This window comes from Mustela nivalis (genome assembly GCF_964662115.1).
Source record: "Mustela nivalis genome assembly, chromosome: 11".
Lineage (NCBI taxonomy): Eukaryota > Metazoa > Chordata > Mammalia > Carnivora > Mustelidae > Mustela > Mustela nivalis.
This window is the reverse complement of record NC_139030.1, coordinates 55,413,727-55,427,454: the sequence shown is the minus strand read 5'-3', so window position 1 is coordinate 55,427,454 and position 13,728 is coordinate 55,413,727. Positions and strand designations below refer to the sequence as shown.

At 37.8% G+C, this 13,728-nt stretch overlaps 1 protein-coding gene across 4 annotated transcripts in view; it reads right to left on the bottom strand.

Moving 5' to 3' along the window:
• KCNH7 (potassium voltage-gated channel subfamily H member 7) overlaps window positions 1–12,609 on the bottom strand; it is a 483,013-nt gene extending 470,404 nt beyond the window's left edge. For all 4 annotated transcript variants that reach the window (XM_082691246.1, XM_082691247.1, XM_082691248.1 and 1 more), the window contains exons 1-2: window positions 12,136–12,609; window positions 10,246–10,476 (exon numbers count right to left, since the gene is read on the bottom strand). In XM_082691246.1, the coding sequence (XP_082547372.1) occupies window positions 10,246–10,476; window positions 12,136–12,211 (307 nt within the window). In that variant the 5' untranslated portion in view covers window positions 12,212–12,609. The remainder of the gene's footprint in view (window positions 1–10,245; window positions 10,477–12,135) is intronic.
• Between the last annotated feature and the right edge of the window lie 1,119 nt (window positions 12,610–13,728).

The window sequence follows — 13,728 nt, the reverse complement described above, 5'->3', positions numbered from 1 at the left end:
AGAGCATACAGATGTATTCTTTATTTTATTGACCTGAAGATGCCCCCATCAGAATCAGTTGACTAGGTAGGCATTAAAGATCTATCTGGACTGTCCTGGCCATCTACCTCTCTCCTTCTAGGCTAACTAAAGAGGAGTGATTAGTTGTCATGTCTTTAGGAACAGCTACAGATTAAGTATTACAATAAGTTGCTTCATAATATATAAACCGCATGGCAGCAAATTATTAAGTTAGTTATAAACAATGTAGGTTTTACAATTTTTACAATTCTTGCATCTAGCAAGATGACTGGCACAGTATGTCGAACTAATTAGACTTCTTTAAATATGCTATCCTTGGATTCTTTAAAATTTATTTATTTATTGCTCTCTTTCTCTTCTTTTTTAAAAATCAGTGCCTTAACAAAAAAGCCCTTCAAAGAGTTCAACACTGAGTGCAAGAGACAGACATAGAAACAAATTATTACAAGATAATTCATAAGTGTTTCTAACAGAGCTAAGAAAAAAATGTTAGAAAATGTGGACAAGGTTGCCCAGGGCCTTTAGAGAGGACCAGGCATGGAAGAGAATAGTGGCCTTTGGGCAGAGCTCAGAAGCACAAAATAATAGGGTGTATAGCAGAAATTAAGACTGACATTTGGAAACATGATGAAGAAAATTAAAGGTGTTTTAAAGAAACCACAGGCTCTCTACACCAGTAAATTTAGGATTTCCCTTTTACATCCTAGTGATGAATTTTGCCAAATCATGTAATTTTGCCAGGAAACAAAACTTCGTTGTAGGAAGAAGAAGAGGATAAGAACACAACAGAGCTTCTGCCATTGAATCACACTAACATAAGAGTTTTCTTCCAAACTTCTTAGATAAGAACTAGATAAATAGTAGTTGAGAATCCCTTAACTAAAAATATCCCCCAAATCTAAGTTGACGATATAATTTACAGTCCCAAGTGAGGACACTTTTAAGAGGGAAAAAAAAGTGCCATTAATAATTATGCAAAGATTACAGGCATATACTAGCTATCCTCATTCCTCTGCAACTGAGCATCCCATCTGACAGAATCCCTTTTGAATGATACAGTCCTGTTTAAAGTATAAAACAACTAGGCTAAATCTTCATTCAATTTTTGGTGTGAATTAAATCAATCAGATTCACACCTCAGATAATAAGAAACCATAATTAAGAACTACCATTAAGACATACAATATGGAGTAGGTTGAGGCTTAAGAAGTGTACCATTTAGAGGCTAAGTTTATAACCACAGACAAATTTAGATTTTAAATTGATCTCTATTCTAGCTTGTGATCCTCAGTACTTTACTTAACTTCTCTGAATGTCAGTTTAACCTGTAAAATGGGATAATATCTATTCCCAAAGCTGTCATGAAAATCAGATAAAGCAATGTATATAAAGAGCCAGTCACAAGATTGGAACTCGATTAACATTAGTCCTTTGGGAGAAGAGAAATAAGGTGGAGGGCTATTGTCTATGAACTACAGCCATGGGACTCAAAACCTGGAGAGCACATCTGTGTGGATAAAGGACCTAAATAAATATGTAGTTCAAGATTAACTGATTAACACTACTAAAGAACATGGATGGTGCATATAATCAGAAGAAGTTTTAACTAACTTAGCTCAGAGAAGTGCATGGGAACGTGATGAAAAATTGTTTATATAACATATGATGTTGCATAGCTCTAACATTGATTTTATTGAATTGATGTGATCTTAATATACTCAAAAACCCAAGGATTATGATGTCAATATGTGATCTTTTCTAACAAAAATGGATTATTTTTTTAATATAAGTATCCTATTTAGTTTGTCCTAGATTTTATTCTTTACTTGATCTTTGAGATGTTGGTTATGAAACCACCACTAACTTTATACTTTCATTTTTGTCATCACACCAGTTATCTTGGGTCATTAGCACAGGTTTCACTGATTAGAATTAACTATGGTGTTCTTCACATAAAGGTCAAAAGTCAGCATGAGAAGCAACAGCCATTCTGAGGTGTCTTGAACCCATGCTGTTACTACATGTTTCTCAAAACCAATATTCTGAACAACACAGAAAAATCAATGTCCTATCGAAACAAATAAACTGACAAATAGAAGCACTCCCCATGATCCTCAGGAAAACAGAGAAAAACAGAATAGAACAGGAAGAAAAAACCCCAATAAAATCAGCAATGGTGAGAGTCCACTTTCTATCACAATGTCACCCGACTGGTCACCCACAGGAAAAAGCAGGTAAGCCAGAGCCGCGTGGCTGGGGCAGCCCCACATAGTCTAGTTCAGATGAGTTCACCAACACAGCTGACAACCAAGGGCCAAATGCACTCTCTGTCCTCTCACACTCCTCTCCAGTCCTCACACACCAAGCACGAGCCAGGGATGTCTTACTCATTTTCAAAATAAAAAGTAGTGTGAGACATTCCACAAAACAGTGGGAACCATGAAAAAAGGTTTGTACACACACAGACCTACTTAAACAGAGGAAAGGGCACAGGGAACATTCTCAGTCACCATTTGGACTGCCCATGGAAAGAGTACTTTGGGTTTTGGCTTTTGTCTTTAAGATTTAATCTATTTGAGAGAGAGAGAGCACTCAAGAGAGAGGGAAAGAGAGAGAGCATGAGCAGAGAAGGGGATGCAGAAAGAGAAGCAGACTCCCCACCCAGCAGGAAGTCTGACACACTGGCTTGATCCCAGGACCTGGGATCATGAACTGAGCCAAAGGCAGACACTTACCTGATTGAACCACCCAGGTGCCCCTACTTTGGTTTTCTTAGTTAGACATTTCATATAAATTAAAGGACTAAGAGAAAGATATGCAATGTTCAGTCATAGCAAAAGGAGCCTAGTATTTGGATTTCTCTTAACCCACCTATGACAAGTGACAATTTTACCTTACCTGTTCAGTAATGGAACAAATCTCCTCACTATGTTGATTAATGTCTTACTGCTGATAGTTTCTCAGTAGTTTAGCACTTTTGCTAAATGCAGATAGTTCAGTTAAGAGAGAGAAGACATTCATTTGATGATCATAATTCATAATAATTCTTAATTATTATTAATAAACTAATTTTATTATTTTAGATTTAACACTGTAATTATTGAATGGCCCTGAGAGCAGGCATCACCGTCAATTAGAATTTTCAAGGAACACTGAGAAATAAAATGTTATACTAGATATAAAATGTCAACTCTGGGTAACTTACGTAGTCAGTAGAAGAGTTTCAAATGCAGCAATAAACTCAAGTCAGAAATGAACAGGAGAGAACTTTGGGTTTAGCTATTACAAAGAGCTTGTTGGAGATACCAGTGAGAGTAGTTGTGATGTGGTGGTAAGCGAGTGATACTCGGGTAACTGGTTAGTTATTTTTGGTTAATAGCTTCTCTCTAATGCTTTATTAAATATTTTCTAGCTATTTGCATAGTTATAGGAAATGAAGATGATTTATTCCTTAGCTTATAAGCAAAGAAATAGAGCCATTGATAAAATTCAGGTGGAAACTGTTATTAAGAACATTTTAGAAAGTAAGAAAAATCAAAATATTACATATTCCCTATAGCTCACTTTTGTGAAGATCTCCAGATCTCAATCTGTTTGTTTCTCCAGAGCTATGGTGCCATTTCTCATCTTCTCTTCATTCTGTGTCTGAATGCTACTTAAGCACATACTTCATACCAGGTACTCTACTGTATATTCTGGACATAGAAAGTAATAAGACTCAATATTTTTTTGAATGGACTTTAAAAAACAGATAAAATTAACTACAATAATATGTAATGATATATAGCATATTTCATGTGCTACACCAGAGGTTAGAACCAAGTGTTGTGAAAACACAAAGGAATGTTCATATTCTGGAGCAGGCAGTGGGGGCATCAGGAAAGACTTCACAGAGAAGTCTTTTGATATGTCTTTGGAAGGATGATAATAGTTTCTTTAGGGTGAGAAGCTGAGGGAAAGGCAATCCATTCAATGAGGATTTCCACTGTTTATTACAGATGAAAGAAAATTTCCGAAGGGTGAGCAAGCCTCAGTGACATAAGAAAGCAGGGCTTGTTTGAGAAACTCAGAGCAATCAAATATTATTGAAACATAAGACACATAAGACAAATGGAGTTGGCAAGATACTCAACTAATTGGTATTTATTGAGTACATATTATGGGCAAAAGCCCAAGCTAGAAATAATGCTATGTATTTTATTGTATATAATACACCCAATCACTCTAACAAAGTGGCTGTTATTCTCCAAGGATGTATCAAGGAAGTAACTGAGGTGCAAGGAAGGTAAACTTGGTCAGACCTATGAATTCAGCTGGTTCCTCTAAACATACCCTACTTAAAAACCCAAGCAAATTCAACTCTGAAGGGGATGAAGAATCCTTTTAAAGAGTCTACAAATTTATTCAGAGAGCCTTAATGAGTTAAGATAGGGTTTTTAAGTCAAGGTGTATCATAAGGGCGTTGAGCAGCAAATATGGTGAAGTTGCTAAGGGCTCAGATGTCACCACTTATAAGCTGTGCGATTCAGTGAATTAATCTCTCAGGGTCTCAATGCTTTTTCCCATAAAATGGGGATGATGAGAGTTTATGTTTTAGGAGACTGTTGTACTCATTTAATATATGAAATTCATTTACAGTGATGCTTGGCTCCAATAAGTCATCTGTGTATGTGATTCTTGTTTCAAAAATAGCTCTCTGGCCTGAGGACTCTGAGAAACAAACTGAGGGTTTTAGAGGGGAAGGGGTTTGGTGGGATGGGTGAGCCTGGTGGTGTTTATTAAGGAGAGCATGTATTGGATGGAACTTGCATGGAGTGCTGGGTGTTATATGCAAACAATGAATCTTGGAACACTATGTCAAAAACTAATGATGTATTGTATGGTGACTAACGTAAAAATTAAAAAAAAAATAGCTCTCTGATGGCATTGTAGAGAATGGATTGGGAAGGAAGGAAAACTTCAGTCCTCAATATTCTCAAAGAAGAATGAAAAGGGTTTCGACTAGGGCACTTGGCAGGGATGGAAAAGTAAAGGTCACATTGAGAGATACTTCAGATGTAAGCAATGCAAGGAATTGGTGAGCAGTGGGTTTAGGGAGGAGAGGGAGGAAAAAACAAAACAGAAAACCATCTGACCCTGAGATTTCTCGTTTATATGGCCAGATGAATGTTGATATATTAACATTTCATACTTCAACTGCTCCTTTCCTGTGAATTAATTATCCTAGGACTCTCCTAGCTGCTGACTGCCAGTAATTGATTTAGTGACTATTTATAGTGAAGAAATAAAAATAAAAACAATGCTGAAAGCCATTAGAAGCCAGAAAGCCAGTTCCTCCCACTAAAACCAGCCTATCCCTATTGCCCTAAACTGACCCTGTTCTCAAGTCCCTTGGGTGTGAAAATAACTGAGCAGTTATCTCCGAAGCCTGCAGACATTGTGGATTCTTTTTAGAACCAGAGCTGCAAGAGGTACGGTGCTGGTGGTTGGTAAAAAGGGGATTGATGAGCATAGCACAACTTCAGTTTGGGGACATTTTGTTTTCATTTGGGACAATAGTAAAAGTTTTCAAATTGCAAGGAAGAATGTTTCTGGAGAATTTTGAGTTTCTCAATAAACACACTGATCAAATTTAAGCTCTATATAATATCCAGAGTCCATGAGATGTTACAAAGTTTAGGTATATGAAAGACAGTATTTTAAGATTACCATTACAGTACTCTGTTGGATGAAACAAGAGAACGTACAAACAAAAAGTTAAAATGAACACCAAAATAAATTCTAGGCAAGATACTCCTTAAAATTTTTCTTAATGCTTGAATTACATACACATAGAATATAATTCCATTCTTCTCTAAAAACTACCATCTGTATCTCTACTATACAATTATGAAATTATGAAAGTGGAATATTTCACATGTCATATAACTTATAGGACTATTAGAAGATTTATTTTTGGGCTGTTACAGTTTTAAGTAAACCACATTGCTTTAATAAGTTAGTATTACGTATAAATGACAAAAGGAGACAGGAAATACACAAAAACAAGTTTATTTTACAGTAGGGAGATAGAGGAAGAGTGGTAATTAAGCCCAAATTCTGTTCTCCATTTATATAAAAGCTTCTCCATTTCGTAGTCTACTCTTTTCCCTTTAAAAAAAAAAATCATGAAAACATCTTGGGGTTTTGAAGATAAAAGTGAGCATTAGCCCCTCCATAATACAAATGTCTGAAAGCAGAAATGAATTTGTGTCCTCTTCTGCGTCTTCTCCAGTAGCACGTTCCTCTAATGCCTAAAAAATTACCTTAAAGAGAGGTGGCGGCACTCGGTATACACTTTCACCTTTACTTCCAACAACGCAACACTTTCTAAAAGGTCTTTCCAAAAAAACTCTCAGAGATGGTAGATTGAATGTTATCAAACCAAAACCTCTTTTGAATTTAGCTGGCTCAAACACTGCCTCTGGAGTTTTGTCCCGACATGACTGCTGCCCTGTCTGGATCTGGTCCCTGTCTGCATCAAGAAAGGACTTCCCTCGGCCTCTTCTCATCCTTTAGTTCTTTGAAAGCAAGGCAAAGATAGGGACATCTCTGATTTGTTAGCAATTTTGCCATTGTACCATGCCTGAGAGCATAATGGCAAAAATATAGGAATGCTCCAACCTCTAAAAATAAAGCATTTTATATGTCCTGTTTTCCTACTGAGTTAAGACCTTTATTTCTTTTGGAGAAACTTACTTTGATTTTCCAAATGTTTAGAGTTGCTTGACAATTTAAGATAAAAATCATGTGTCTACATATGCCTGAAGTGGAAAAGCACTTCAACTGCTAGCACCATTCCATGACACACTCCAAACCTGACAAGCAATAAACTGAAAGATGACTGACTTCTCTGTTTCCTTAGTATTAGCATCACCTCCAAACCATGTAACTTATATTCACTTAATAACTGAAGTGTTTTTTATTCCTCAATCCAATCTAATGCTAAAAAAAAAAAATTGTTTTTATTTTCTAAGTAAGCTCTATGCCCAATATGGGACTTGAACATACAACCCCAAGATGAAGAGCCACATGCTTTACTGACTGAGCCAGTGAAGCACCCCTAAAAAGTTGTGCTTAAAGTGAATGTATTATACTATTAAAATACATGCCCATCCTTGTGTAAGCCTCAGTGTAATTATAGTTTTGTATAATTAGAGCTTTATGTCAAAAGATTTACAGCTTTATCACCTCAAGCAATACTTCACAGCTGCCAAGAATGATTTATGCAATAATGACTTAAACTGTAAAATAGAATCCTCAAAGGAAGGACTGTCAAATATTCCTACTGCAATTAACTAGTTTTTTTTTTTTTAATGATATTCTGGTAAACAGCAAGTTCAATTGTACCTGATAAAATCACATCAAGTAGGATGGTAGGAAGTGTTGTTTCCTAAGAATGATCAGGCAGTTCACCATGCACTGCATCTAAGTGAACTCATTACGTAGATCATGGGTTTAAACTGCTTATAAAGCCTCCGGCCGATCTGAAAGACAAGCTTTCAGAAATAATACCATGCACAAGTTTTTCTACACCAGAATGAGTGAATGGAAAAGTGGAAACAATATCTCAACTGTTAATTTGCTCACTGTGCTTATTACATTCCTATCTGTATTCCTATAAAGTGATAAATCGAGAATACGTAAAGGAAGCATTTACTGTACATACTTAAGAAACCAAGAAACCTCCCAAAAGTAAAGGACCTCAATAATAAAGAGTCAAGGAAACTTTGAAAAACAAACCAATAAAAAATGTTGGTGATTTTATCCCTTCCTGCTTTTATAAATATAGAGTGGTTGGCAGGTCTCTAAGAGGCAAGACTTTCAAAGCATTTGAACTTCACAAGCTCTGACTGAATTTGCAGTTGCCATGTGAATAAAACCAATGCACTTTGAAGATTCTATTCAAGGTATGTGAACTAGGCTCAAAAACACAGGTTGATTACATTCAGAGCAAACAAGTCCTACTGTGTCTTTGTAATCTGAAAAGGTCATAAAATTAATCTTTCTCTTCGGAAAAAGAAAAAAATAAAAAGCTTGGTTCATCATCTCATGTATCCCATATTGAAAGTGAAATAAGCAGCACTTGTTATTAGCTCTAAAGATTACCAAGTCCTTGTAGACTGAGTCAAATCTGAAAATGAAGCCAACAGAATCAAAATCATCACCGAAGGTTGATATTTATATACCTAAGCAAACTTTCAAGTAAATCCTCATCTAAAACAAGAAGGTTTTAATTTATATAACCAAGTGCATCCCTCGGGTAGAAAGATTTGCCTTAGTCAGCGTACAAGCATCTTTACTATAAAACTTTTACATTCATGTTTTTGATTCCAAATTTACCTGCCTTTCTTAGGGGTTTTGAGATAACTTTACACACTCCCATTGCACAAGTAACACAAGGTTTTAAAATAGCACCATTCCACTTGAAGTATAATAAACAACTTTCATTTCAGAATATTGTCTGAAAAATATAGTAAGTATCTAAGTGATCCTAACAGTCCAAATTCATTTTATACCTAAATTATATAAGTTGAAAAAGTTCTGAAATGTCCTTAGAAACATAAAGATCAAATGCTGACCAACATGCCCTGTATAGCCAGAATGCACACGATGTCAGCATCGTGATAAATATTCAGGTGGAGAAAAAATGTCAGACATTCAAATTATTCCAAAAGCCCAAATTGTTGGCATCAGAGACACACACAAAAAAAGATGAGTTGCATTTGGGTGGTGAGAGCCTTAGTCCAAGAAATGCTTTCAAGACATCAGAGCAATTAGGCTATTTCTAGGAAGCCAACACCACTGATGGAAAAATGGTGGTGGTGGGGAGGGGGGTGAGAAGAACTTTAAAAACAGTCTTTATGTTGGCTGATAATCATATAATTGTTTTCATTCCAGATTAACTCAAAGTTATGCAAACCTGTCTTTCTAATCATAGTTTGTCACATAGACTCATTCAAGTTAATGTTAAGGAAAATTTAGTAATTAAGAATGACAATTTTCTACCATAAAATATTAAATTGTAAGAAATAAGAGGAAGAGTTGAACCTTTTCTATGCTAGAATTTCTGCTGTGTATTTTATCAAATAATCAGTATCTCATATAAGCTATAACACATCACTCATTTTCTCATTTGCAAGGGTTTCCTAAAACATCTGACTACATATCCCTCTGCCTCACTGATTTTTATCAATGGCAAAAAAAAAAAAAAAATAATGCAACATCAATAAAACTAACTACAACATGCATTTTTAGCTAATTTATCTTTAAGCACTAAATTGTCAAATATCAGTAAATGTGCACATTTGAGAATGTGTATCTTTTAAATGGGTACATGTGAATATTCATACATGTGAGTTCATATACTATATGGTATGTTTAATGAATGCATGTGTATTAAATGAGTATTTTTTTCTGAGAATGGTTATAGGTCAAACATATTATGAGCCCATAACAAGCCTGAAAGAAGGAGGAGTACCCTTGGATTTGAGGTGTGACCTTAAGTTTGAGGTACCAATTTTGTTGCAGCTAAAAAAATGAGTACAAATAACTCCATAGTATCATAATTCCTTTTGTCCATTTCTTATTTTAGGACAATTCTTGAATACATGAACAGCCTTTATTATTACCTAGCTTTACTAGACCAATTTTGGAAGTTCTTATATATCACCCTTAATGTTGTATAAAAAGGAGCAAAAGAAACAAGAGGTGTTGCCTATCAAATAAATCTGAAAGCCAAGAAACATTTACGACTGCAATAATTTTAGTTCGGATATACAGTTTTCAACAAGATTTTGCTCTGTGAAATATTTTCAAGCTCAAGCAAATAAAACTCTGTATTTCTCTCTTACCAAATACATTACAATACAATCAGTAAATTATTGGCCTTTATGTTATTCCCTAGAAAGGGGAGAAAGTAAGACTGAATTGTGGCACTTTGTTCTCACTTATAGTAAGTTACTACTTTTGAAGAGTACAGAGTTCCCTCATTCAAAGAAGAAATTGTTCCTATTAGTCCACTAATGACAGTATCCATATTTTTTGAGTGGTAAAAAATATAAGCAAAAAATATCTACAACTGAATATTTGGAGCTTCTCTGCAAATGAACTTTCACTAATCGGTTGTCAAAATTTCATTTCAATGGAATCAAATAAAAAGAATTCTAAATAGATGAACTTTACCATTTTTGTGATAGTAGGTGACCTCCACTTTCCTCTCCTCTGACCCCAGCAATGCCTGGGCAATTTGGGCAATATCATGTCTCTTGGTCTCAGGCCCATGGAGAAAGTCGCAGGTGCACGGCTTTTGCATGACATCTGGCCTGGAGAAACCAGTCATCTCGCAGAACCCATCATTGCAGTAGATGATGGCACAATTTTGCACTCTGGCATTTGCAATGATAAATTTTTTATCTGTAATAAGAAGACAGTAAGGCATCTTTTAGAGAGCTTCCACAAGATTTTCATAAACACTGGAGGAAATTGTTGCATAATAGGAGATCTGAAATGCAGGTGCTTCCCAAATTGCTAACTGCCCAGGGTTTTAAAAGGAAGAACACGAAAACCCTAAACATAAAATTAATGGTCCTAAGTAGTTTTAATAAGAAGTATTAAGGAACTACTCTTCAAATTTTGAGAATGTAATTTCCCAAATAGTCTACTTCTTAAGCCTTGTGACTCCCAAGGGTACTAAGGCACACTCAAACAAGCAGCTGTCCCATTGATATTTCCAGAATGCCATTTAATTGTAAGATAAATATTTTCAAAGGCAAACAATGAAACATCCTGTAGCTGACAAATTTCTTACCTCAACCTTGACCCTTGAAAGTACAACTTTCTCAAAGTAGCTATTATTTTTGGATTTGACTTTTCTCTATCCCTCTAAGGCATACTACACATTTGTCATGTTAAAAAACAAAACATGAAACTGTTAGCAATAAAACTATCTCATGTTAATTAATAGTTCAATAATTTGAAGATTCACCTTTCATAATATATATTTTCCAGAAGATAATATTTACACATACACAGGTAAATATTATGTCAACACCTTTTCACTTTTACTTTGTGAGAACCTTGAATTCCTTTGTGGTAGAGGGTATTTTAATACAAAGGACTTATTAAATTTTGACCACAAATTATATTTATTATTTCCAGATAGAATATGAACAAGATACATTAGTTTATTTGATACACAAAGTACTATATCCTCATGTCACTAAATACAGCGCCAAAACAACTGCAAAATGCACAACATAACTGTGTGTTAATGTAGATTTAAGGAAACGTTAAATATAAATTAACAAGGATTTAGAGTTAATATATTTATATAACAATAATTCATTCCTTATAGTTAGTCCACATCAGAATGTTAAATTTCTTAGTTGTGGGAATTTACTTACTACATTTCAATTTTCAAATTCCTTGATGGAAATTTAGGGAAATGATAAAGAGGCAGAAATATTGCTTTGAATACTGAACCGTTTGCATTGGGAACCAGTACGGATCAGATATTGCTTTTTCCAGATAATCCTTCTTGGGATATATTTGCATTGATTCAATGCAAAGTTTAGCTTCTATAAACTAACAGCAAGCAAGCATCCCTGTCATAACACAGCTTTGCGATTTAACCAAGGTAAAATATAGTTTGCATAGCCGCTTACATCGCTGTTACCATTTACATTCTCTTGTTCCAGTGGTATGCTCTGCCCTACTCCTGACTTTCAAAAAGTGTACAATTAAACATCTTCAAAATATAAACCCATGTTATACTAGTACGTTCCCTTTAAGATAGTAGAAGAGTAGGACATTAAGTAGCAAAGCAGATAATGGAGCAGTGGGAGAGGAGGATCAGATTGCCTCCTATAATGGAGACCATAATCTAAAATGTAAATCAGAATTAATATCTGGGGGAGAACACTCCTGCTGCCATTCGAACCTCCTGTCTCGGTTTCACAGCCTGTTAACTTGAAGGAGCCGGGAGTTGCCGGCTCCTCAGCCTGTACGCTGCGAATGCCAAGTGCACTGTCAAAGCAGAAAGCGAGGGAGAGAGAAGAGAACAAATGAACTTACTTTGCCCTTCAAATTTCCGTATGATGGTCCCCAAAAATGTGTTTTGTGGTGCCACATGCCCCCTGCGAACAGGCATGTTGACCCCGGTCTTCCGAGGAGCGCTCCCCCCCGAGCTCTGGAGTTCTCCCGGGATCTCTCCTCGGCTAGAGCCCAGGCCAGCGCGCGAGCCGCTCTTTGTGGCAGAGCATCCTCTTTTGAAACCAGAAATCTCTTCCCATTAGCACCACTTCTAGACACCCGCTTTCCCCAGCGGAGTCCAATCCATCCCCTTCACCTTCCGGAGGGGGCCTCGCACCGGACTGCCGCGGGTGAGAGGGTTTGGGGGTGGGGAGAGGGAAGGAGGCGGGGTGAGGGGGATGGAGGGGGAGGGAGGGAGGGAGCGGTGGGGGTGGGGTGGGATGGAAGGGGGGCGGGGAGTCACAAGGGCAATCGATCTGTTTCTCTTCTCCCAAACAGCGCCAATTTCCCAGTGCAAATGGGCTTAACCTGGCGGTTGCCCAGAGCTGTGAGGATGGCTCAGGGGGGGATGGAAGACTCGTGCGGCTTTTGCAGGAAGGCGAGAAAGAAAAGGAGGCTGTGGGGGGGTGCTGGGGGGAGTTGACGTTTCTATCCCCGCCCTCTCCCCTACACACACACACACACACACACACACACACACTCTCACCCGCGCGCGCGCGCGCACACGCGCACACACACACACGCACACATACACCCTTTATCCCGAGAGCTTGGGAGCCGCCACAGCTCGGATTACTCAAGCGTGCTTTAGCGGAAGCCAGCCAAGAAATCTCCAAAACTCAGTAACAAACAGCTACTCTGGGAAGGTGATCTCCACGGCCACCAGCCACAGGGCTCCATCCCTGAGCTCCTCACGCCGCAGTAGCTAAAACACCCTTAGCTGCAAAGAAAAGACAGGTGGGAAAACAGTCCTTCAGTGAGGACTATTTCTAGGCTCTGGTGGCGTTCGGGAGTTTGAAGATTGAGGATGAGCCACATAAGGGTGCAGGTTTAGCCCGAGGGTGCAGCTCGGATTCCCGGGCTCCTCGGAGGTGGGCGCCAAAGCCTTAGCTGAAGTGGTACTCCTATCCCTGCCCGGAGCTGAGCCGAGTCTCCCAAAGACTAAAGACTACTGGCGCCGCCGCTGGGCATGCCCGGTGTCATTGCTTGAACCCCTGAGGAGTTGCAACGTTGGGGGTTGACAGGGTCTGTAGGTGCTAGAGGCTGCGAGAAAGAGGGGAAGGCCAAAGACTGCGAGCAACTGGTACGAAACAAGGGAAGTGCTTGAAATGGGCGAAGCTGGTTGCAAGGGGGAAGGAACAAAAGGTGGGTGGGGCTAAGAGTTACCAGCCTTGGTGTGACCTCCAGTGCCACTTTCCTCCTAAACACACTAGGAACACCATTCTATTTACTCTCTCCCACTATTTCTAACAAATTATCCCGTTTAGGATGGGAAAGTGTTCAAGGAGCAGAGTGGAGTCCTCTTCGTTCTTTTTTCTCAGAGCCTGCCAAGGTGGGAATCCCATGAATACATACACTTCTGTCCAAATAGTCATCCTGGAGCTTAGGAAATCAAATGTGACAAGTCATACCAGA